The sequence below is a fragment of the Nymphalis io genome, chromosome 24, assembly GCF_905147045.1.
Source record: "Nymphalis io chromosome 24, ilAglIoxx1.1, whole genome shotgun sequence".
Lineage (NCBI taxonomy): Eukaryota > Metazoa > Arthropoda > Insecta > Lepidoptera > Nymphalidae > Nymphalis > Nymphalis io.
Genome location: NC_065911.1, coordinates 4,493,815 through 4,520,042, shown reverse-complemented (window position 1 = coordinate 4,520,042; position 26,228 = coordinate 4,493,815). Strand labels below are relative to the sequence as shown.

The 26,228-nt window shown below is 34.5% G+C and overlaps 2 protein-coding genes across 9 annotated transcripts; both read right to left on the bottom strand.

Moving 5' to 3' along the window:
- Window positions 1-1,598: 1,598 nt before the first annotated feature.
- On the bottom strand, window positions 1,599-14,208 carry LOC126777895 (glycine receptor subunit alpha-4-like). Of its 8 annotated transcripts, none has more exons than XM_050501193.1 (9): window positions 14,132-14,208; window positions 10,652-10,912; window positions 9,740-9,923; window positions 9,295-9,521; window positions 8,591-8,673; window positions 7,764-7,898; window positions 5,115-5,291; window positions 4,183-4,388; window positions 1,599-3,230 (listed from the first exon to the last, which is right to left on the bottom strand). In XM_050501193.1, the coding sequence occupies exons 2-9, from the start codon at window positions 10,753-10,755 to the stop codon at window positions 3,057-3,059; spliced, it is 1,290 nt and encodes a 429-aa protein (XP_050357150.1). In that variant the 5' UTR covers window positions 10,756-10,912; window positions 14,132-14,208; the 3' UTR covers window positions 1,599-3,056. The 8 variants fall into 8 exon arrangements, with proteins under 8 accessions (XP_050357150.1, XP_050357152.1, XP_050357146.1 ...); XM_050501195.1 differs by having other exon boundaries at window positions 10,652-10,888; XM_050501189.1 differs by having other exon boundaries at window positions 14,015-14,202.
- Window positions 14,209-15,734: 1,526 nt separating this feature from the next.
- On the bottom strand, window positions 15,735-25,329 carry LOC126777839 (uncharacterized). The gene is made up of 4 exons (XM_050501059.1): window positions 24,960-25,329; window positions 22,730-24,241; window positions 17,576-18,334; window positions 15,735-17,310 (listed from the first exon to the last, which is right to left on the bottom strand). Exons 1-4 carry the CDS (start codon window positions 25,024-25,026, stop codon window positions 16,298-16,300), a joined length of 3,351 nt encoding a protein of 1,116 aa, XP_050357016.1. The 5' UTR covers window positions 25,027-25,329; the 3' UTR covers window positions 15,735-16,297.
- Between the last annotated feature and the right edge of the window lie 899 nt (window positions 25,330-26,228).

Genomic DNA, 26,228 nt, shown 5'->3' with positions numbered 1-26,228 from the left:
TGGAAAAACGCGTTAAGCATTTCCCGCACGGGAACAGTGGGGGGTATATGGGGCTCGCCGGTATCCTAGGCGCCGAGTGCGCCCCAAACATTGGAATACCCACTAAAAAACTAGCGGTACCCTTTCCGTCTTAACGTGGTCGCGGGATCGCTTTCGCATGCTACCGTGGCCTGGGATCAAGACCCGGGTCAGCCCAATTGACAAAAATAATGGATTTTTTATCATGAAAATTCTTAGTATTTACTAAAATTTACATTTCACTTACCTCAAAAAGCACGTGAAGCGGTTGTTCCTGCACCTGAACTCTCTCTGTTCCTATTAAACGATGTACGTATGATCCTTGCTTTTATGTGTGTGCGTATGTATGTTTAAAAGTTTTATTTAACATTAAAAATATTATTTTACGCTTGTTGTACTAGCAACTCTATCTGCGTTAGTTATAATATATATTCTTGTAGATATAATTCCCTTATTTTTCGTTATTGCGATGTCAATGTCATTGTCCAGTTCCGAAGCTGTATATCTAATTTTATTAAAAACAGTTCCGTAGGTAACAAAAGACAAACGATTCTGCATTTTCGCTTTTATAACATAACGTGCTTACGATATGATGAGAAATTACAAAAAAATATACATCTCATATATTTTTTTCTTGGACATAGCCCACTTACGGTGCCGTCCATTCCTATTGCAGTCTGCTTGCCTGTTTTAAGTGAAAATAAATACATGAAAGATCTTCCCCTTAAACTGCCTAAAATCGAAGTCTAGACTTCAAATAATTATGAATACAATCTGATGCCTATTTTAGTACACGTTCGTAGTCTCTAGGAATCTATGTATGCTAATTGTAGACGTAGCGACTTAACTAGGTACATGTGATTTCAATTCTAAATGCAATTTCAAGTGGACGAAGAATTGTTAAAATTTAGTCTATATCTTTAGACCTTCCGCCGTATCTATAGATGTACCATTAATCTGTATGATTAGATTAAAGCAAAAAATATTAATGACTGTTTTATATTATGTATTTTTTTATAGAATAAGAAGGCGGACGAGCTTATGGGCCACCTGATGGTAAGTGGTCACCAACGGCCATAGAATGGCATTGTAAGAAATGCTAACCATCGCTTACATAAACAATGCGCCACCAACCTTGGGAACTAAGATGTTATGTCCCTTGTGCCTGTAATTACACTGGCTCACTCACCCTTCTAACCGGAACACAACAATACTAAGTACTGCTGTTTTGCGGTAGAATATCTGATGAGTGGGTGGTACCTACCCAGACGAGCTTGCATAAAGCCATACCACCAGTAGATCATTGAAACATTTGAGACGCTTATGAAACGGGAATTTTAAGCTGAATTTTTTTTTATTTGTTATCGTTCCTAGGCTTCCAATCCACGGGATATAAGTAATTTTATGAAGACATTTTCTAAATTACTATTTCGCTAACTAGGTATCTAAATAAACAAAAAAAGTATAGATAAATTATATTTATTTTAAAAATACACTCTTTTATATTTTTAACTAACTTTAACTTCTACATTTCTATAATATTTATATACTTATAACTATATATTATATTTATGCTCAAAATTCATAAGTAAACCTTAAAACGGAAAGCAGAATTACTTAAAACAACTCCTAACTTAAATATATCTAAGTAAAAAATAAAACTGAGAGCCATAGAGGCCGTCCAGTAGTCCTGGCGTTATGATATAACAAACATTCAATAACACAAAGAGATAACATTAGTGAGTTTAGTAAAAACTAAGATTTAATTAAGCAATTATAAAATTTTATTAATATATTTTATTTTTTTAGTTAAACAATAAGAGCGATTACATATATAGTTGATTTTAATGGTGGGAACAGTTAAGATTATAATAAATAGCCTTGTCCTTGAATTGCGATGACATTTTGGTAAAGATTAAAATGTTCTATGGTATTCAATATGGCTTCGTGAAAAATGTCAAGTAAGTAATATTAAGAGTGGATATAAAAAGTTTCGAATAAAAGCTTTTTAAGACACCGCAATATATATTGCTAGTTGATTGACCACTACTTTGAATTCATGTAATTTTACACTGGCTCACTCATACACCAAACCGTAATATATTAATACTAATAAAATATTATATTAATAGGAAATCTAATATTGATAAATAGAGTACCTCCACGTTGATTCGCTTCTAGGTTTTCAATATTTTTATTTATTGGTAGAAAATAATTAATATTGAAATTCACTTTTATAACATTTGTTTATAGTTGAGATGGCCCAGTGGTAAGAACCGAATGATTGTGGGTTCAAACCCGGGCAAGCACCACTAAATTTCATGTGCTTAATTTGTGATTATAATTCATCTCGTGCTTTCTGGTTTAGGAAAACATCGTGAGGAAACCTGCATGTGTCTAATTTCACCGAAATTTTGCCACATGTGTATTCCACCGTCCCGCACTGGAGCAGCGTGATGAAATAAGTTCCAAACCTTCTCCTCAAAAAGGGAGAGGAGGCTTTTAGCCAAGCAGTGGGACATTCACAGGCTGTTACGGAACATTTGTTTTATGATGGCTGCAACATTTCATTAAACGTTTCTGACACACACATTGGACTTTTTGTAATATATAAACTTATATACTAATGAAAATAATAAAACTTTGAACACTATATACGTGTAAGTCCATACAATGGACATTACATAACTTATTAATAGGGTTGTCGACTAGAGCTTACTATGAATATATTTTATTTATTATAAGAATATTTTTATATAGATATTTATAATGTTACATATTAAATAAACTATGAAAAACCTCTGATTCGATAGTTATAATCCATCCACTTGCATCACCAGCAGGACAGGAAAATTAAATATATAATTAATGATGAATATTTTTTTGTTGCCATTACTTTCCTTTTTCAGCTTTTATTATAAAATATATCATTTATTTTAATGTACAACATTGTGTTATGTTTCCAGACAAGGAAGTTTATAAGAGTTGGTAGCCCTACAAAGATAACCTAAAAGAAATTAAGTGATTATATTGTATATTTACAAAAATGTGGACCAATATACAACGTTTAAAATGAAGAAAGAGAACGGGAAGAAGAAACGAGAGAACCGGTCTATGTATACAGCTGTCTCCCTCCCGTTGCAGAAGGTGTCGTATTGAGGGATCGAGGCAGAGGTACTGGCACGGGGATCCACGGAATTCGGGAATATGTGCTGAAAAAAAAAATTTAAATATATAATTAGTAAGCGCTTGCTCGCTTGCTGGCCTCGTTGATCGAATCAATGTTAGACGTATGTTTTTATTATATTGTAAATATTAACATTTACAAGAATATACGTTTCATTAAAGTATATCACCATAAGTGGGTTGTCAATCATTCAAGGGTGAGTAATGAAAGAAGTTCTTATGGGATGCGGTGCAGGGAACGAATTCTACTTATTTACAACGATTACGATACGTTCGCGATTAAATTCCAATCCAACTTTGACCATTCTACATCAATTCGGATTGGAACCGAACTGATATGACCCATATGTAAAAACAACATAATTGTTAAACTTTATGTCAATAGTGGATAATTCACTTAAGTAATCGAAAAACTGATAAACAATTACGCTCCGATTCGATAAGAAATATAAAAAATGTATATTAAGATTTATAAAATAATGTAACCGATAGACGTACGCCATCATCGTTCAATTGCAATTATATAATTTAAATTCCAAGTATATAAGTATAAAGAATATAGATCCCATCATTAACTGCTTATAAAGTCTATTCTTCTAAATGTTCCGAGGTAAACGTGTAGAGGCAATCACTCACGCACAATGAAAGTGTGATGGCCCAGTGGTTAGAACGTCAATCTTAACCGATCATGGGTTCCAACCCGGCCAGCACCACAGAATTTTCATGTACTTAATTTGTGTTTATTAATCTCGTGCTTGACGGTGAAGGAAAACACCGTGTGAAAGGTTTCATATGTCTAATTTCACTGAAATTCTGCCACATGTGTATTCCACCAACTCGCATTGGAGCTGCGTGGTGGAATAAGCTTTAAACCTTCACCTCAAAAGGAGAGGAAGCCTTAGCCCAGCAGTGGGACATTCACAGGCTGGTACTGTAATCACTCTCTAATAGGTATGAAAAAGAATAAAATATATTTACCTTATAAGCATCTAGCTCCCTACTGAGATCCTCGTCGGAGTAACCCTTCATGGCTTTAGTGGCTACTGGGCCCATGTAATTGTTGACTACCGCGAACTCGAACAGCGATAGAAACACGAAGACAGAACAAGAAGACATCCAGACATCAATCGCTTTTACATAAGAAACTGGCGGTAGACTCTGTTGAGATTGTGTATTTTGTGTCGCTGAAAAATATATGTATATAAGTCTAGACTTGCTTATCTATTAATTCAATGTACGTATTATTTACTAGAAAAGTATCCAGCATAAAACCACAAACGTTGCCTTGTGACGTTCTTTCAAAACTAAAAAAAATGATCAAAGATATTAAGATGAACCCATAGATAATTTACTATTTTACTAATTTGAAATATTCTCAAAGATATATAATCTACTATATATAATAGATATTTTAATATATTGAAATTGTATCTTTTGTAATTAAGTAAGCTCGCTTGCATTATGTTGGATCGGCTCATTTTTTACGAGGACTTTGTGTAAACCTGGGTAGCGGTACTCCATCTCCATTCATAAGTTGTACTACCGCAAAACAGCAATACTTACATAGTATTGTTGTTTTCCGGTTTAAAAATGAGGGAACCAGTGTTACTACATGCACAAGGGACATAACATCTTAGTTTCCAAGATAGTTGGCGTATTACGTACAGCGTCAATGTCTAAGGGCGGTGGTGATCACTTACCATGTACCACGGACCTGTAGTTACACTTGACTTACTCACCCTTACAAGAGGAACACAATAACACTACGTATTGTTATTTGTGAGACGAATTTGTGATGAGTGGGTGGTATCTACCAAGACGGGCTTGCACAAAGCCCTACAACCAATTAAGTTACTGTAAAATTGGATATCAATACACACAGACAAGTTACTTACATTGCAAATACTCACCTAAGGTTAAGAGTGATGTAACACCTAAGGTCACTCTAGCAGGTATTGCTTCGGGTTTTATCCAGAAAGAGATCCAGGACATGACTACGATGAGAGCTGAGGGTATATAGGTGTGGAAAAGATGATAGCCAAGTCGTCGGCGCAAATTGAAAACGACGGCTAAACAGGTGAAATTCCCTGAAAACGACAGTTCAATTTGAGTTTTTTTTTTCATTTTTTAAAACATAACTTATGAATCACGTGTCGATGGATTGCATATTGGAAGTCTTATATTAATTTTGTGAAGTTAATAATACTACGCAACTTAAATTCAATTAGCAATGTCTATCAACTTTTTTAGTCTACTATTTGCTAGACGCAACTAAAATCATAACAAATAACTTAGTAGAACTCTCTGTTCCACATTAAAAAGAATCCTGGAGGTTTCATTTCATGAATTTTCTTCATTGTTCGTTTTTTGAATATTCGAACCATGAGTTTCAGAGGCAGCTATATTGGCTGAGACATAAGTTTACTGAACCAAAACGATCCGTATTATTTTACACTTAATCCTTATCGAGAGTATTTTAAGAATTGGCTCCCCGGGCTCAAAAAATTTCAGCCCTCAAATTTATGGAAAAATCATATTGTTATTTATGGTTAATTAACAATAGTAGTTGATGTCTGGCTGCCTCAAGTTTGTTTAGAAAAGTCAAACCAAAAAGCAACAAGAAATGGATACCGATTATGAAAAGCGCCGTTCCTACATAACCTGCCGCCCAGAGCATGTGCTCTTGGCCATAGGGCAAATACACATCTGCATATCGATATGAAAAATGAGACAATCTTATGTTGAAAGACAGCTCTTAAACAAATGACTTTTCGTGCATTTCAATAATGTTCACTAAAAAATAATTACAATAAGAATATTTAGTATTAGTATTTCGCTTAACAGATATCAGTAAAATTTTGTATGGATCTCCATATTTTCCCGGAAAACATTAGCCGTATGAGATTAAATATAAAGTACACGCGAACCAAGTTTCAGAAAAAACTTAAAAGTAAATATCTTAGAACATAATATTGTTTTAAATTGCCAGTACCCGATTTTTATTTCGTTTGTAAGCCATACTATTATATTAGGTCCTTACATATGAAATTGGACTTTTGTACGGAAGGAATATAAAGTCAATTTTTTTTTGTAAAATATATTTAATTAATCAAAGTATGCACCGATATTATCTATGCACTTTTGCCATCTCAAAGGTAGTTCATTGATCCCTTTACTAAAAAAACCATGGGGGCGAGAATCAATAAACTCTTTGACTGCCGCATCGGAGTTGAATTTTTTTCCTTGTAAGAAGTTGTCCAAATTCCGGAAAAAATTGTAATCTGTTGGAGCAAGGTCCGGGGAGTACGGTGGATGTCGCAGACATTCCAACTGTAGCTTATCTAACTTAGTGGTTGTTTGTTATGCAGTGTGTGGTCTTCCGTTGTCGTGAAGCAGCAGTGGCCTAGAGCGATTGACCAATCTCGGTTGTTTAGCAGCTAGCTCTTCCTTCATGGTTTGCAGTTGCTGACAATAGATATCTGCCGTAATTATTTGCCCAGATTTTAGAAAGCTGTAGTGAACGACACCGGCGCTAGTCCACCAAACACTCACAAGTAACTTTTTCTGAGCCAATTTTTATTTAGGGCAGGATTTGGCTGGGTCTCCAGGGTTTAGCCATTGCGACGAGCGCTTCCGATTATCGTACAGTATCCACATTTCTTCACAAGAAATGATTCGATTTAAAATCCCTTCATTATTGTGTCGGTTGAGTAAAGTAACACAGCAGTCGACGCGTGTTTGCAAGTTCGATTCACTCAATTCATGAGGTACCCATCGTTCAAGTTCTTTTACTTTCCCGATTTGCTTCAAGTGGATTAATATAGTTTTATTACTTACCCCGAAGCCTGCAACTATCTCTGAAGTGCTTTGTGATGGATCCGCTTCCACAATAGCCTTTAATTCTTCATTTTCGGGTTGGTTCTGAAGATCGAAATTTCTAGAACGAAAACGTTGTAACCAAAAACGTATCGTGCTTTCTTATGCGACACCAGCGCCGTACACATCATTAATCCTTCGAGCTGTTTCTGCAACACTGGTGCCACGGTTGAACTCGTACTCGTAAATATACCGATATTTCATGTTTTCCATTGTGCGGTAATAAGCGTCGCCAAAGAAAAAAATAATGAGGAAAAAACAAATGAATGGATGTTTTCAAAACTCAAATGTACCAGCTAAATGAATTTATAAATTTGAATTTGGAATTCTTAACCAAAGAGAAGATAATTCAGATCAAAGTGGTCAGTACGATAAAACGCTGATTTCATATGTAAGGACCTAATTTTATATAATAAGTTTTTATTATATAAGATATACAATATTATGTTCATAACTGTTTTTTATCACATAAATAAATTAATAATAATATTACTTGTTTTAAAATATTTTTGAATTTAGAACATTCGTTCGGTACATCATTTTTTTAATTATCTGAATAAAATATCATCAGACAAAAGTATGATTGCATAAATCCTATTTTTATGATAATGAAAAAAAATATGATTACTAAATACTAATTAAATACTCACAGATACAACAAAAAATATACATCAAAACATTACCCGTTGAATATTCGATAGTGCAATCCGTTGTGTAGTTGTTAGAAATATCAAGCTGTGGCAGTTCGATTTCTGGGTTAACAACGAGTGGGTCAGTCAGATTCCAAATAAAGACAAGGTCGTGAACCGTGTGTGATACTGAAAAGTAACCAAGTACATTTATAACGCATTCTTGAATTAATTTAGGAGTATTTATTAAATTTCGCCTGTTAATAAATTATACATCAAATCCCGATTGGGATTACTAACTTTATATACAATTTTGGTGCTGGTGAACTATGCTGGTAATCTAATGAGTTTAAGCTTCTTTTGTCGGTTCCCCTCGGGTCTGAAGTTTACCTTTCAGAATGTACTACGTAAGTGTAATGCTTCTATATTGAATAAAGACTTTTGACTTTGTATCTGATATACTTTCTATTCGCTTTATTTTATTGAATCAATAAAATCTTGTTTTTAAAGATCTTTTTCAAATATTATTTTTTTATAACTCCTTTGCTATCTAAATGTGGTAACGTCACCACATTAAATGCAACCCGCAATGAACTATTAAGTACGTTAGTATTACCCAATGTATAAAAAATATGATGATACAACATAAAAAACTCGTTAAATATTAGATATAGTATTTTGGTAATTTAATTTTGTATTAAATTTGATTCAAATCTTAATGAACCGTATATTTTAACATAAATTATATACTTTAATATATAATTAATAATTTAAAAACATGTCTGTTTTTCAAATTTACATACTCAGGAACACAGGTTTAAAGACTATGACACTACTCTTTATATAAAAACAAAAAAAATCCAAATAAAAGTAAAACTTACAACTCTCTATCATCATGGAACAGCTCTGCGTGTCATGAGGATATGATTCGAACTTCATCGCACAAGACAGCACCAACGTGAGCCTGAAAAGACATACATAGCAAACGAGTTTTAAATTCAGCAACAGCTCGTAATTGTCCCACTGCTGGGTAAAGACCTCGTCTCATTTTAACATTGCTCCAGAGTTAATTTTCGACGAGCCGGTTGGCGTGGTATGTAGATACTTGCCTTTCACGCCGAAGGTTGTGGGTTCGATTACCACCCAGGATAGACATGTTTGTGTGCATGAACATGTCTGTTTGTCTTAAGTCTGAGTGTAATTACCCATATAAGTATGTATTTACAAAAGAAAAGTAGTATATGTAGTAAATCAGTTGTCTGGCCGTTAGATGGCCGTGTGTGAATAATGTCCTAGGATATTATTTTATAGTCTTAAATTTAAGATGTAAATTCTATTGACATTGATATTAATCAGTTTACTAATGACAAAAATCTTTATATACATTACATATATAGTTCTTCTGCACGTGTGTACATCACTGAACTCCGAAACGGCTGAACTGTCTTTGATGAAATATTTTGTATGTTTGAGTGGATAGGGATCCACTCAAACATGGATTAGAATGGACCCGTTAGGTGGTCCGACCGGGAAGTTTATATAATTCGGAGCTAGTAATATATATAAATAATTGAAGAATACTAACTTTGACATATAAAGCAGTGTTTTATCATGATATAACCAGAGATAGTGGTTTGGAATGCTCATTTCGTGGAAGGTGACTTTTTTCGCATTTTTGAAGAAGCAATCTGGTCGCCAGATCTTATTCAGCCAGTCCACGTCGAGGATCCGATATTCTTCGTGCATGTTCTCGGGTAGGCGAAGTCGAGGATCACGCCAAGATTGAGCAAGAAATATATCAGCTACGTATGTCTGAACAAAGAAACAAACATTAACATTGACTATTTGAATAAACTCCACTTTTAAACTTTACTAGTTTCTATAATAACTTGCCAAAAAAGTTTTATACATTTATGCTTTAAAATGAATAGACTAAGAACTAAGAATCAAAAATCCACGTGAAATTTTAACCACTAAAATTTTTCCTGCAATTAATTAAATTTTCCGTAAAGAAATTCTAAAATAATTACCATACTCTCTTCATTAATGGAATCCAATGATAGAACGGTCACGTGAAAATAAACAATAGTGGGCTGTCCAGAGAGCTTGGGAGCTCTATTCTTGTCATAGTATTTGGCTTTCACTGGTAAAATATCCCGAAGCGATAAACTCGATTCTGACTTCAATTCCACTTCTTGATACGAAGAATTGGTGCTGAAATATGTAGAAAATATAAACGGCCAAAATTATGTTTTTACCACATATTAATATCAATAAATCATTCCTGTACTTAGATATATAAATTAAAAAAATCATTTATTTTTATATAAAATTATAAGCCAGTAAATGGGCCAATTTATGATATGACGTCACCATTCTAATTTAATATTGACGCTTAAAAAGTATTAACCATTCCAGACAACATCAATGTTTCAACTACCTAAGATCTTATGCCCCATGTACATTACTTACACCATTTACTGGTGGTAGGGCTTTGTGCAAGCTCGTCTGGGTAGGTACCACCCACTCATCAGATATTCTACCGCAAAACAGCAATACTTGATATTGTTGTGTTCCGGTTTGAAGGGTGAGTGAGCCAGTGTAATTACAGGCACAAGGGACATAAAATCTTAGTTCCCAAGGTTGGTGGCGCATTGGCTGTAGGCGATGGTTGACATTTCTTACAATGCCAATGTCTAAGAGCGTTTGGTGACCACTTCCCATCAGGTGGCCCATATGCTCGTCCACCTTCCTATTCTATAAAAAAAAAAAAAAAATATAATTAGACTGGGTCACTACAATTAATGTCTTGCGGTAAAATAACTTATGAAGGGAGGTGCAGTATTTACACAGAGCCCTCACCAATAACTTATTACAACGAGTTCTCTTCTATTCCTAGTATTTAAAGAGGATTAATTACATAGTATAAAAAATCGACTTACAGAAAACTGACGGCGTGTACCCGACTAGCGTTAGCCACCCTCATAAGTAAAGGCATATAAGAGAACATGGTGATCACAGTCCACTTCATTTTGTCAACTATCATTCACTAAATCCTCGTTCCGTTCACTCACTATCACCGTTTTGGCATTTCCGTTATTTCCTAACTTTATTACATGAAAGTGTTTTGTTCTTGAACGAGTCGACGCATCTTGTTATGTGAAGACTATTTGACCTTTCTATAATCTTTTTAAAGGAGTTACCTAACGTAATAAATACATTTACACGTGTGACAGAACATGCAGAAAAGATTCTATTACACCAATTAACCCTATTGCAATGGACAATCTTGTAAAAAAAATCATGAAAATATTAGCTCAATTCATTCCATAGAGCAAGTTACAGTTTTTATAGAACATTATATTAAAAGTTAAATAATAATAATAATTAATTCTATACCAACGCCGAAAGTGGCCAAGTGATTTGAATACTTGTACGTGGAATCTTAACCGAAGATTGCGGGTTCAAATCCGAACAAGCACTACTGATTTTCATGTGCTTAATTTTTGTCTTTAAATCATGTGGTGCTCAGTGGTGTAGAAAAACACCGTGAGGAAACATCCATGTGTTCAATGTAACTCTGTTACATGTTTGTTCAGTTACAGTTAACAGGCTGTGAATGTCCCACTGCTGGGCTAAGGCCTCCTCTCCCTTTTCGAGGAGAAGGCTTGGAGTTTATTTCACCGCGCTGCTCCAATGCAGGTTAGATGAATACTCCTGTGGAAGAATTTCCGTGAAATTACACACATGCAGGTTTCCTCGCGATGTTTACCTTCACCGTCAAGCACGAGATGAATTATAATCTCAAATTAAGCACATGAAAATTCAGTGGTGCTTGCCCGAGTTTGAACCTACGATCATCACTTAAGATTCACGCGTTCTTACCACTGAGCCATCTCGGCTTTTTCCAAATGTTCCATGTTTGTTCACCGTACGTATTGGAGCAGTGTGGTGCATAAGCAGTGGGAATCTAATTTATGAAGTGTATTACCAGTTTAGGTATATTAATTTAATTCTATATTAATAAATATATAAATAATTGCATGGCGTGTTACTTGCTAAAACATTTGTCACTATCGCTTAAACCGCGACTTTGCTTGCGTCATAATTCAGAATTGCTGTACCAATTTCTATCGTTCTATCTTTAAAACTGAAGGATTTTTATACAAACTTTCATACCCTTTAGCGTTTACAGGGGTTAAATTTTCAAAAATCTCTCCTCAGTGCTACCCTACTGTGTAAAAGATACCCCCGCATGCAAATTTTCATGATCAACCCAATAATTTGGGTTGTGCGTTGATAAGTCAGTTATTATTTTTTATTATGTAATTGATATAACTGCTCCTAATTAAACACAGGATGTTTTATCTCAACAAGTAGTTAATTTTATATTGGATTAATTAAAAATTTAAAAGTTCTACGGCGATTTTTTATTAATGCAATGATTAATCAATTAAATAAGGTAGAAAAAAATGACATTATTATTTTTATATAAGTATCTTGTCATACGTTACAACATAGTAATAGTACGGCGTTACCTAAGTTATAGATTCTAAACCCGAAAGACAGAAATGATAGACAAGAGGATGATGATGCATATTGAAACGACAGCGCTATTCTGTAAATCAGTCTGACGAAAAAATATACAGGCAATTAGAACATCTGCCTAGCATGGAATCGAATTTGCATCTATCAGTATTAAACGCTTTATATAATGTCCTTTATCAGTTTCAAACATTTCAAGATCGCGTTCTGCGGTAAGATTTTTACTGGTGGTAGGGCTTTGTGCAAGCTCGTCTGGGTAGGTACCACTCAAGACCCAAGGAAGGAAGACTTCCGAACAAGTATGCTTATTGCATAAGCAAATGTTGGTTTTGTTATAGCAATAGTGAGGTTGAGATTTTTGTTTGTTATAAACTATTTCTAGTCTACACGTAACGACTTTTACTGGTGGTAGGGCTTTGTGCAAGCTCGTCTGGGTAGGTACCACCAACTCATCAGATATTCTACCGCGAAACAGCAATACTTGATATTGTTGTGTTCCGGTTTGAAGGGTGAGTGAGCCAGTGTAATTACAGGCACAAGGGACATAAAATCTTAGTTCCCAAGGTTGGTGGCGCATTGGCTATAAGCGGTGGTTGATATTTCTTACAATGCCAATGTCTAAGGGCGTTTGGTGACCACTTACCATCAGGTGGCCCATATGCTCGTCCACCTTCCTATTATATAAAAAAAAAGATCTGAGTGTATTCTCAGAATACTCCTGACAAAAAATTGTTACAATATTTTAAAATTCATTTTACAGAACTATTGTTCGTACTGAGTAGGTATAAATTAATTGAACCGAAAATGCTTGTTTATCAATAATTGATTCAATTTCTTTGTCTGTCTCTCACTTTCTCTATTTCTCTGCTAGAATTTTTTTCGAGAAATCAAAGAGGTATGACCGAAGTAATTTAACAAAAAATACTTCTTTAATGTTAGGAGTCTAGGCACTTTAATGCCGATGGTTGCAAATTCGATTTCGTAATATGTTGATGTTCTAATTTAGAATATCTGGTCTTCAAAGAATATAAATAATAGACAAAACACAATTTTCACAAATATATCATAGATAACCTAATTTGGAAAATATCTTTTTCTTCTAGTTAAGGCCATTCTCTTAATGATTTTTATTCCGGTAATTTGTATACGAGATGTTTTATATACCAAATTATATTTCGTTAATATAACACGCAACAATATATAAAGATTTTTTTATTCATAATATTATAACAAAGACTGCAACCAATTTAATGCTAACTAACATTGATAATGTCATTTCTAAGGTTTCATTACCTAGACAAAATGATACAAGCTAATGTCACTATAAAACTGTAGTAGAACATTCCAGACTACTTCTGTATTTATTAATTTTCTATAATTATAATAGACCGATATATTTATAATTAAATATAAATAATTTTACAATATTTTTATTAATTTAAAACATGTTCATTTTTATGTTCATAATGACATTGCTTACGCTGTTTTTATTCGAACTTTGATTAATTTATTTCGATGAATATATAATTAATTTTAATCCAATCTAAAATCAAGTGAAATATCTTTAGAATGTTGAAAATATCTAAAATATTTTAAAAGGCACTACACATTTATTAGGCAATTAACATACCTATAAAATATTTTGTCAAATTTTAATAAAATTACTTTAATTTAATAAGACAAATAATTCTTCTATTTAGTAAACTCATAAAAGCACTTCACAGATTAAAAAAATAATTAAATTTGAAAAAAGTATATACTCAATTGAAGTTAAATTAGCAAACCCCTCTTCATGCATTGAGTTTGGTGTTAACCAGAAAACGGATGTAACAAGCTGACACATTTATACTTAATCCCACGAATCCACACGTTATCACCTTTTTAAAACGATTTTTACTATCTATATGAACTACTCGCAAAATGTTTATAACACATAGCGGTCATATTGAGTTGTAAGGATCGACTGAAAGTGTCGTATGAAATTCGTTTAGCGGTCTATGTTATAAGCGGAGCGTTAAGCGTTTTAGTTTAGTTTTTTTTACGGTAGAAATACTGGAACAAAAACTCTTTGTTACGTTATATTTGCTCAAATCCATGCCTATTTTAAATATTAAGTCTTAATTTGCAAAGACATGCTAATTCAGAACTATAATTTACCTCCCGTGTCCTTAATCACACTGGGTTTTGTTTTTCGAACAGGTAGTGGATTTTGAACTCGACGATAATATAACTGACCAAAAGCTAAAATATTCATATATTTTTTTCAAAATATTAATACTTTCGATATTTTTAATACCCGTTTTAATAAAAACAACAAGATTTCATTTATTTTTTAATGATTGATCGTAGTGTTCAATTTCAAATCGTAACAAATAAATGTTCATCATATTTAATAATGATATACATGTATAATTATAATTCCTAGCCGAATTTTATCAATCGAATTTCACATATTAAAAAACGTTTTTAATGCATTCATTCGGAAAAGATTCTATTAGCGTTAGTGCCAAGTTCACTAAGGCTTAATTATTTAAACATATATTTATCTATCATTGAGCGGTGCCAGGTAATAGGATTAGCGAGACAGTAGGCAGAGGCCTTGAGCTCTTTACCGTAATTGCCCCTATTAGTTATTTTATCAATAGGTGCCTTTTAATAAAACAATTAATATCAAATTGTTATATAATAACAATATTAAACATTTATATATTATTGGTCATGTAGCGCGTAAGAGTAGGGGGTTTGCTTACATTTGTATATTCTGAGAACAACAGTGGATCCACGCGGATCTTAAACATTTAAATAAAATGAAGTATCACTAAATTCTAGTGTTGGATTAATAAAAAAAAATCATGAGTATACCTTCACCATAGCAGCAATCCAAATTCCAATCCGAATTAAGGTAAGCACCAGGTTACCAGATCATTATATCTCTTTGTTAAATAAAAAAAAATATAATCATCAATATTACTCTATATATTTTTTGTTTTATGGTCTATAATTCTATATAGTAATTAAATTTGTGTTTAATAGCTTAAGTCAACTTATCCGAAGTCAACATTTGCGTCCGATTGTTTATATAATAATGATGACTCCAAATGTATTTACCTAGGCAGTGAAAGTGTTAACGTTTTTGTAATACAGACGTGAGTTCCGCTAACGATGCTAACCCTCGGAAGATGGATTAAGACGCAAGAGAAGTTCAGACTAGATTAATACTATTCTTGTTTGAATCGATGAGCAGATTCAAATAACAGACCAACCAATCAAATAAATAGTGACTGCTGATGGTCTACCATCGACCAATTACCAATCGGATTAACGGTTAGTTTTAATGTTTAGGAAATTTGAAATCAAACTATGTATTTATAAATTTTTTATTTAATTGTTATACTCGACAAAAGCAATGAACGCAAAACTTGAAAAATTATATATTTTTTAATTCATTCATTTTAATTTTTTACTTTTTTTTATTGGTACTTAAATAACACATATCTTATCTGGAATTGTGTGCATATTGTCATATATATAAAATAAAATAGGAAATAATTTCAATGAGTGTTGTGTTCATTCCTAATGTCGTATATGCATTTACAACTAAAAAGTTACATAAATACATAATTGTAATATTTACACTAAATGCCTTGTCTGATGAAGAACATTTAATTTTTAAAATGTATATTTAAAATAGACAGATATTAATAGTCACTTAAATATTTCTATAGCCTATTCCAATCACAGGATTAAAGACAAAACAACTTTGACATTGAATTGACGCAATATCATTGGTCTTTATTTTGAATAATCTATGGTATTCTTTATGGACGCGAATCCATAAAGAATACTATAGATTATTCATATTATTAACTGGAAGTAAAATCAAGTACATAACAGTAGTTAGGTTAAATGTTAATCAAGAACTGTTTTTTGTGTATAATACAGCAGGACTATAGCAAGTCGTATGGAAGATGTAAATCTATGGTTTGTTTATATTTACTCCTTCAATTGGAATAGGCTATTAAGATTCATTTTTGTCAAACTTTTTATATATCTTCTAGACCTCTAGTACTATTCGAGCTTTTCTTTCCAGTTCCATAGATTCTCTGGCACAGATTGTAAAATTTCCAATTGTCTAATTCCTCTGGATTTTCTCTAACCATCGTCCTATACTGGGATCGTATTTCGGACATTTTCTTTGAACAAACTAATGGACTCTTTTTCAATATATCGGACGCCTCCATCCATAGATAGCTACGAACGAACTTCGGGTTCTTAAACTTATCCAAATGGGCCAAGTACCACGTTAAAAGACGTTCAGTTTCAATATCGGACCATGTTTGTTCACTATCCTCCTCTGTTATTGGATCAGGATCCTTATTTATTTCCTCTCTGAGTGCATTTTCCTTTGTTAATATTTCATGTAAGATCTCCTTAAAGGGAGTGTCTATTTCACTATCAAATGTCTGCTTCAAGTAGTTAATTTTGCTGAATATTTTGTTGACTGGCTCTGAAATAAATTTCGCTAGTTCCGTCCAAAGATATTTCTGCTCAAACTTCGGGCTGACGAAGTCTTCAAGGTTTTGCAAGTAATAGTTTAGAGCATTGTACACCTTCTCATCGGACATTGGTATGTCTTCATAAGTATTAATGTCCTCTAAATCCTTATTTTTGTTTGATTTGACAAATTTAGGTTTGAAAGTTAGGATTTTTTCTATGAGGACGCTATATGGAAGTTTGAAATCAGCTTCGTTAAGTTGCTTGTGTTGATTTTTTAATTTTAAGAACATTTTCTTGCAAGAAATGGGTGTTTTTTCATCTAACTTCGACGCAATCTCCGTCCACATTTCTCTTTGATTAATCTCCTGTCCTTTGTGCGTCCTTAGATAATTTAAATAAAGTATTAGAAGTCGCTTTTTGCTTCTTTTATTCCACTTTGTTATGATTTGCTTTGAATTTGTCATTTCTGTGGTCTCCTGATCTTGTTCTTGGATAATGATTTGAGCATTATCAATGTCTTCGCCTTCAGGTATAACGATGATACATTGGTAATCGTCATCTGTAAACAAGCCAAAATTGTATTATTAAAACATATTATAATTAAATGTAAAGTTGCGTCTGCAAAAAAAAAATGGTTCTTCAAGTACTGTTTTAATATAACACACTAATTTAATTCTATTTTATTTCTTTATACATTATTTAATCTGTTGGCAAATCAAAAGATAAAGCAATATATTTTTTTAATAATTAATCAAAAGAAATACAACTATAAAATACTATTTACTTCTTTAAAAAAAGCTATGTATATGTCATGTAATACTAACCTTCCTGCATTTCCAGCTTTAATGCATTATCCTCGTCATTGCAATCGTCAACTTCCATAGTTTCCAGAACTTCACAATTTTGTTCACCATATTTATAAATATCATCAAGCATATTAAAATATTTCCAGGACACTTTGACATCTGGATTACGGGCTTTCATTGTCTTCAACTTTCTGTACGACTTCCTCAACTCGAGGAACTTGTCACAACAACTCGTTTCGGTTCTACCAATTTCTTGAGCTATTTCCGTCCATTTGCTTTTCTCTTCTATATTTTCTTGGAAATTACTGAAGTTTCTAGAGAAATAATTGATCAATTGCTTGATTTCTTTTGCAGACCAATCTTCTGCATCATCCGAATCCATCTTTCCGTTTTTCAATTTAGATTTTATGGCTCTATATCCAAATACTTTCTTGCAAAGGTTGTAATATGGCCAGAGTATTGGCATTTCAGGCTTATTTATTTCTCTTTGAACATATCCTGTGTACACTTGTTTGAAATTACGAAATCTGTGAGCGCATTCCGTTGCTGTAACACCTATTTGGCGTGCCAATATTTCCCATAGTGCTAATTTCTTTTGCTGTGATGATGCAAATCTATCTTTATTTTTTAAATAGAATTCTAGTATTTTGAACGCTTTGGCGTCACCGTTCCGTTTCTTGGAACGTTTTGTAAAACCTCTTTCGTCGTAGAACTCCTCGTCGTCTGTTCCATTTTCAAGGAATTTGTCATCATTATCTTTGATGGTGATCTTCTTAACTGTAAATATCAAATTGTATTTTTATTAATAGGCATGTAGTGAGTTAAGTATATAATCCAGTCTTATTCACTAATGTCAACCATACTATTAGTGTCGCATAGGTTACATTAAAAATAAATAGACATATTTATACATATAAATAAACATATATAAGTCACAATTAAATAATTTATTTATATCATTGTCTTGTATTAAGGTGTGCTATGGCATAAAAGTAATAATAATAATAATGTCCTCCAGACCGATTTCGGCCACGGCGGCCAATCTCAAGAGAGATTAGCCAACTGCGCAGGACATATTATAGTTCACAAGTGTGTGTTGCAAACACTGGTGCACTCTATTCCCTCACTATCATAATCCGATGGGAGGGCAATCCGATACGACTGAAAAGAGTTCAGTCCCAGGACCAACGGCTTTACGTTGCTTTCCGAGGCACGGGAGAATTTTCGACCGAAAAACTCAATAATTTTTTATTGGCCCGACCTGGGATTAACCCAAACCTCCCATGGAACCCAGGACCTCCGGGTCTTTGGCCTTATATGTAGCCACTAGACCAGCGAAATATAAAAGTATAATGATAGTTAAATGAATTACTTTCAGATAAAAACAAAAAAACTTAAAGATATGAATATCCCCCTATCATAATCCCCTATGGATGTATGTTTTAGTATCAAATAGTTCCATTCTATTTAAATTAATAATTAATTAAAAGACTATGGAATAAAAAATCATTCAGATTGATAAATCAAATTGCATATCAATCTTATTAAATATAAAATTCTAAATTTATTGCATAATAATTTAAAGCCTTTGTTAGCAAATTACGTGTAAAACTATTTTATCTAGACACGCGTCAGCGCGTCTAGCCAAGTTCAAGCTAACAGAACTGGCGAGCAGCACTGTGTGTAATATTACACGAACCATTTGGAGCCACTTTTGACCGCCTCGTAACGCAAAAAATATTTCACATAAACATGTCAAATGGTTTATACATTAAGACTTGCGAGATAGATATGTGCTCCAAAATTCATAAACACACCAAACTGTTATTTAGATATTAACTCCCAAAAATCGTAATTTTTATCTCTGACTGACCTATAGATCAAAAATTTAACCCAGTTTCAGATGACCTAGAAAGTTCAAATTTGGCATCCAGATAGGTAATTGGGTGAACAAAAGGGAATAAATCAGAAACTAGTAAATTTTTATAATTTTATTATATTTTCAATTAATTGATTCTATTAAGAACACTTACTTATAGTGCCTGTAATGTAATGTAATAATTATGTATTAAATAATTTTAATACAAACAGTGTAATTACAGGCACAAGGGACATAAAATCTTAGACCCCAAGGTTGGTTGACGCATTGGCGATGTAAGCGATGGTTAACATTGCTTACAGTCCCAATGTCTAAGGGCGTTGGTGACCACTTACCATCAGGTGGGTCATATGCTTGTCCGCCTTCCTATTCTATAAAAAAAATGATATGTTTGAATAAGTAAGTATATATATACTATAAATAAGTGTTCCTAACAGAATTTTTTTTTTTTTTTATATTCGCCGGGAGAGCAAATGACTCTACTCCACCTGATGGTAAGTGGTAGTAGAGTCCAAACGCGACGACGGCCAGTACAGACAGGAAAAACGTTCTGCACTAGCCGCCTTCGCCTTGCCGGCCCGCAAGATGCCTCTTCACGCCTCGTTTGAAGGAACCCGGGTTGTAAGAGGAGGGGAACACGTGAGCTGGTAAGGAATTCCATTTTTGGGAAGTGCGACAAAGAAAGGAGTTGCCAAATTTCTTTGTTCGCGATGGAATTGATGTCACAGTTAGGCGGTGACATCGAGAACCAGCTCGCGTGGACTTAAGAAGGAAGGGGGAAGCAGGAATTAGAGAGAATAATTCCTCAGAGCACTCGCCGTGATACAGTCGATAGAAAGCGCTCAGTGCTGCTATCTCACGGCGCAATTGTAAAGGTTCAAGGGTGTTTGTGACCTTTACGTCGCCAATAATGCGTACGGCACGTCGCTGCAACCGGTCCAAGGCCTCAAGTAGGTACTTAGCGGAGCCATCCCTAAGGTGCGAGCAATATTCCACGCAAGACCGTACCTGTGTTTTGTACAGCAGGCACAGTTGTTGTGGCGTGAAAAAGCGCCGCACCTTGTTCAGAACTCCGAGTTTCCGTGAAGCTGTTTTTATAACAGCCTCGATGTAATCCCTTGGACTAAGGTCGCAGCGAACGTCAATCCCCAGCATGGCGATTTTGCTTTGTATCACCAGCGGAGTACCACAGAGGGAGGGAAGAGGGGAAAATGTTGACTTTTTCGCCGTGAGAGCGCATACCTGTGTTTTCTTGGCATTAAACTCAACAAGATTATCAGAGCCCCATTTGACGATGAGCTCTAACGTCCTATCGAGTTCAATGACAAGATTCTCCCGCCTCTCCTCAGTTTCCGCCCGCCCAGCCACTGCGCGTCCGTGGTATCCACCATGCACTGTACTATCATCTGCATAGCAATGTATGTTCCCAAGGGAGAACATATCATTGATATGCAAAAGAAAGAGTGTGGGAGATAGCACAGATCCCTGGGGGACCCTAGCATTCACTACATAGAATTGTGAAGCGCAACCATCTACTAAAACACGAAGGCTACGCTTGTGTAGGAAGCTGGCAATCCAGGTGCATAGCTGAGCAGGCAGACCATATGCCGGTAGCTTGGAGAGAAGACTTCTGTGCCAGACCCTGTCGAAAGCTTTGGAGATATCGAGGCTGACAGCCAACGATTCTCCATGCTTGTCGATAGCTTCACCCCAGAGGTGTGTTACGTACGCTAGAAGATCACCTGTGGACCGTTTTGGTCGAAACCCGACGATCATTAATTAGACAGTGATCTTCTAGGTAATGGATCAGTTGGTTGTTTAAAATCCGTTCCATCACCTTACAAAGTACTGAGGTGATAGCTATTGGCCGATAATTTGCCGGGTCAGACCGATCCCCTTTTTTGGGAACCGCTTGCACATTAGCTCTTCTCCAAGCCTCCGGCACACTTCCCGAAGAGAGAGAAAGTTGGAACAGGCGCGTTAACACAGGAGACAGCTCCGCTGCGCACTTCTTCAGCACTATGGCTGGTATTCCATCGGGACCGCTAGCTTTCCGTACATCAAGTGATTGCAGCTCCGCACGCACATCACATTGCCTGATTTTAATGTCAGGCATCGTATGGTCACATGCAGGTATTGTAGGTGGCAGTGCACTACAATCATCGATGACGGAATTGTTGGCAAAGAGTTTAGCCAGGAGATCAGCTTGCTCTTGCGGACTGTGAGCTAGCGATCCGTCCGGATTTCTGAGCGGTGGCAGCGAAGGTTGGCAGAAATAGTTTTGCACAGACTTGGTCAGACGCCAGAAGCTACGGGAGCCCCTAGGATGCGAAACAAGGTCATGACCAATCTGTACAATGCGCTGTGCATCCGCTCTCGTGTATGCCTTTCTACAGGACTTGGAATTTTTATTATAGTTTGCTTTCAGTGAGTCAATGTTAGATGCCCCGCTAATACAGCCGTTGAACCACTTGCGATATGCCGCCTGCTTAGATGATACAGCATCGGCACATTCACGAGTGAACCAACGGTTACGCGTACTCCTACTGACGAGATCTGAGCTAGGAATGTAGTATTCCATTCCCAGCATGATCTCGCCAGCAACAGCAGCGGCACCAGCTGTCGGGTCATTCCCACTGAAGCAACGTTCCTTCCAAGGGACCGAAGCATAGTAATCGCGCATACCGTCCCAATCCGCCGACTTATAGTGCCAAACGCGACGTTTGCATACCGCTAGTGGCGGCAGCTTGGCCTGTGGCACTCTGGTAGAAATAAGGCTGTGATCCGAAGAGCCAAGAGGAGCCTGAACCACAACCTGATATTCCACCGGGTGAGAAGTCAGCAGAAGGTCCAGTAGAGAAGGTGCTTGCCCATCAATGTCTGGGATCCTGGTGGGCTGATCAACCAGTTGGGTCAAGTCATGTGTGAGAGCAAAAGCATGAGCAGTCCTTCCAGCATGGTCAGTTTTGAGGGATTCAAAATCCCTCAAAACTGACCATGGAATCAATTAATTGAAAAATTATAATAAAATGATAAAAATTTACTAGATAATTTCTGTACAAAAAGTAATGATATCCCATCAAAAACATAAATGTGAAATGAGAGCCAAGTAGATATTACCGTCAAGAATAAAACCGTAACTAAAACGTAAAAGTGAAAAACATGGTCGAGTTAATAATTCAATTTATATGTCTTGTATGGAATTAGACAAAGTGGCAAGAAACTCAGTATATACATAGTCCACTATCAAATAAATATAACTGTATGGAAATACTTTTGAATAGTTAACTTACCTCCTACTTTATTCGATTTATTAACCTGGCCCAGTTCTTTCAATTTCTCGTATCCATCCAGCAGATTACTGTCCATACCATAATCAAATATCCTATCAAATAAATCAATGTACCTCCAGTCAATTTGCATATCAGGATTTTCTTTTTTATCGTCTAAAATATTCTTATAAAGCGTAGTCAGATCATTCCATTGTTTCCGACAAGATGTTACACTTCTTTTCAATTTCCTCGCAAGAGATGCCCAACTAACATAATAACACACAGGATCTTTTAACATATCTATATTTTCATACAGATACTGAACTAATTCATCAATTTGTTCCGTCTTCCATAGATCAGGACCATCTAATTCGGGATTGTTAACTTCCATTTCTACTTCCTTAGCTATTATGTTATCAAAGATTATAGCTAATGGTATTCTATTTGCTAAATCATAGTTACCCTCTATAAGTTTATCAAAATGCCTGTCCTTGAGTTTTTCAAATTTTTTCTCACAATTTTCTGGTGTTTTATCTAATAATCTGCCCACTTCTTGCCATAAGAATTGATTTGGTATGCTCGGATCATGGAATTCATTGAAGCAATCAAAATAATACTTAACCAAAAAGGTTATTTCTACGTCGTTCCAGGAATTTTCATAATTTTCAATTAATATAGAGACTGTTGAGTCATTTTCTTCATTATGTAAATATTTGCGTAAGAAATCTTCATCGTCACCAAATATTTGATCAAAATATTTCATATATGGCCAATTAATACTTCCAGCCCCACTTTCCTTGCGTTTGTAGATCATCCTTATATAATGTTGTTTGAAGTTTAAGAAACGTTTGTGCCAATAATCAACATCTTCTTCTCCCAAATCCATAGCGATAGCCTCCCATAATCCTCTCTGTGAATTATACTGCTTCTGAAAGAAAGACTTATGTTTGATGTATGAATTGAGCATTGCCTCTACTTGCTCATCCTTGTTTTGGCCACTGTTCACTTTTTTTACAACTAATATACCATCTTGGTTGACGACATTTTTAACAGGCATATTCACAGTAACTTGATTATCACGACTAGTTTCACTGAGGCACATTTTAACAAAGTTATCATCATGAAAAGCCTGGTTACACAAATCGTAATAATGCCAGTTAATGGTCTCTCCATTCTGATTTTCATGGCATACTTGGACATATTTTCTTTTTAAATCTCTAAATTTAACTTCACAGGATATAGGAGTTTTACCAGCCAGCATTGTCTTACATGCAACAGCCCATAAATGTGTTTTCTTTGTAGCTCCGCTAAGAAATGTTTCTTTATTATCAAGATAGAAAACTATGAGTCGCTTTATTTCATCCTCTAGCCAGATTTCATTCGAAACTTGTTCTGATGCCTGAGCTATATCCAGTTCTTCAGCTGATTCCCCTCCACCGAGATCTTCTTCGATGATATACTTAGTATCTGGCAAAATTTGAACATTATTTTGAGCTTCATTCTCCAAATCTTGTAGATCTGTTTCTTCATTTTCTGTTAATAAAAATTTCATTTAATTATATAATAAATAATTGTATAAATACAAATAATACTTTTTTTTAATTTGGTTCTTTGAAATGATAAGCAAGATTAAACATTAATTGCATTTGATTTGAAAGCCGAGATGGCCTAGTGGTTAGAACTCATGAATCCTGATGATCGTGGGTTCAAACCCGGGCAAGCACCACTGAATTTTTATGTGCTTAATTTGTGTTTATAATTCATATCGTGCTTGACGGTGTAGGAAAACATTGCGAGGAAACCTACATCTGTCTAATTTCATTTAAATTCTGCCACATGTGTATTCCACCAACTCGCATTGGAGCTGTGTAGTGGAATAAGCTCCAAACCTTCTCCTCAAAAGACTGTTAATGTTGCCCAGCAGTGGGACATTAACAGTAACTATGTACTAATATAAAATAATTATTGGACCATCTGCCTGGGTTAGTTATTTTCAAGCTTATCATTATGTTCATTTCGTATATTTGGTAAAATATCAACGGCTATAACACAAATTTTAGGAATTGATATAAGTTCAAACTTATACTTTAGTAAATATATAACAATTTCATATAATTTTATTTCTGTACTAAGTAATAAACAAGAATTTTAATACTTAAAATCTTGACAATAATTTCACATAATTATATTAGTATAGTCCACCTGTTCTCAGTTAGCTTTATAAGTGTTTTTAATTAAAACTTAACCTTACCATCAACATAAAAAAGCAGTATATCTCCATTCGGTTGGACCTCAGTTTTAACCACTATTTTTTCCATGTTACTAAGAAAATTATTGTATTCATATATAAATTAATATTTATTTAAACAATTTGTAGTTTTGAGCTGTTGTAGACGTAGGCCATTATAAGATTCATCGAAAACACGTATATATATACAATAACCCAATTTCTGTCATATTTTTTAAATCGAAGTTACATTAACACTCATTCACATTTAATTATTATAATAATTTTCGTTATATCAGTTTTGATTTGTTTTGATAAAAAATTTGACATTCCCGGCAAAACGATCGGAAATTTTGCTAACTAGTTCACAGTTACAAGCGCAGCAATGCTTGTTTTCGAGTTCTTCAATCCGCCATTTTATGAAAATTGTTCGAAACAGATAAATAAACAAGAACGACAAATTTCATTCTTGTTTATTTTTTATCTGTACATAGCCAATAGGCGCTAATTTTAAAATGCTATTTAATATTAAATCTTTAAACTCAATATTATTTTATCTACGCTTACTTACTTATTTACGTCTTAGCTTTCTAAGCTATTTATGGTATTTATTATTACTAAGCGTTAGTAATAACAAATACTATAAATGTTAGTAACTACTGAAGATATTTTACTTTAAATAAAATGAATTTACCAAATTAATAAAAAAATGTTTAATATTTATATCTTTCAATTAAGACGATAATATGAAAATATAAACTTTACCTACCTTATATACCTTTGTGGCTTATACACGGGATTATGAATCTGAATTTTCAGAAAAACAAATACGAAAAACTCAAGTATGCGAAATTAGCGCGCTTTAATATATTGTGGCAAATTTTGCAAATGAATTTGCATTGCGCATTCAGTAGCCTAACCTAACCGATAAACCTGGAATTTTGCACACACATTTGGTGCCAGTAGCATTACAATATACTAAAGTTTTAGTAAATGGAATACATCTACTGGTGGTAGGGCTTTGTGCAAGCTCGTCTGGGTAGGTACCACCCACTCATCAGATATTCTACCGCAAAACAGCAATACTTGATATTGTTGTGTTCCGGTTTGAAGGGTGAGTGAGCCAGTGTAATTACAGGCACAAGGGACATAAAATCTTAGTTCCCAAGGTTGGTGGCGCATTGGATATGTAAGCGATGGTTGACATTTCTTACAATGCCAATGTCTAAGAGCGTTGGTGACCACTTACCATCAGGTGGCCCATATGCTCGTCCGCCTTCCTTTTCTATAAAA

Bases quoted from the DNA above. Each gene is read 5' to 3' on its own strand.
- LOC126777839 (XM_050501059.1), bottom strand. From the start codon at position 25,026: ATGGAAAAAATAGTGGTTAAAACTGAGGTCCAACCGAATGGAGATATA. The intron at 24,242-24,959 runs GTAAGGTTAAGT...TTTTATTAACAG, and splicing joins ACTGCTTTTTTATGTTGATG to AAAATGAAGAAACAGATCTA. The intron at 17,311-17,575 runs GTTAGTATTACA...GCTTGTTTACAG, and splicing joins AAAGCTGGAAATGCAGGAAG to ATGACGATTACCAATGTATC.
- LOC126777895 (XM_050501193.1), bottom strand. From the start codon at position 10,755: ATGATAGTTGACAAAATGAAGTGGACTGTGATCACCATGTTCTCTTAT. The intron at 9,522-9,739 runs GTAATTATTTTA...TTCTTTGTTCAG, and splicing joins CCATTAATGAAGAGAGTATG to ACATACGTAGCTGATATATT. The intron at 3,231-4,182 runs GTAAATATATTT...TTTTTTTTTCAG, and splicing joins GGGAGCTAGATGCTTATAAG to CACATATTCCCGAATTCCGT.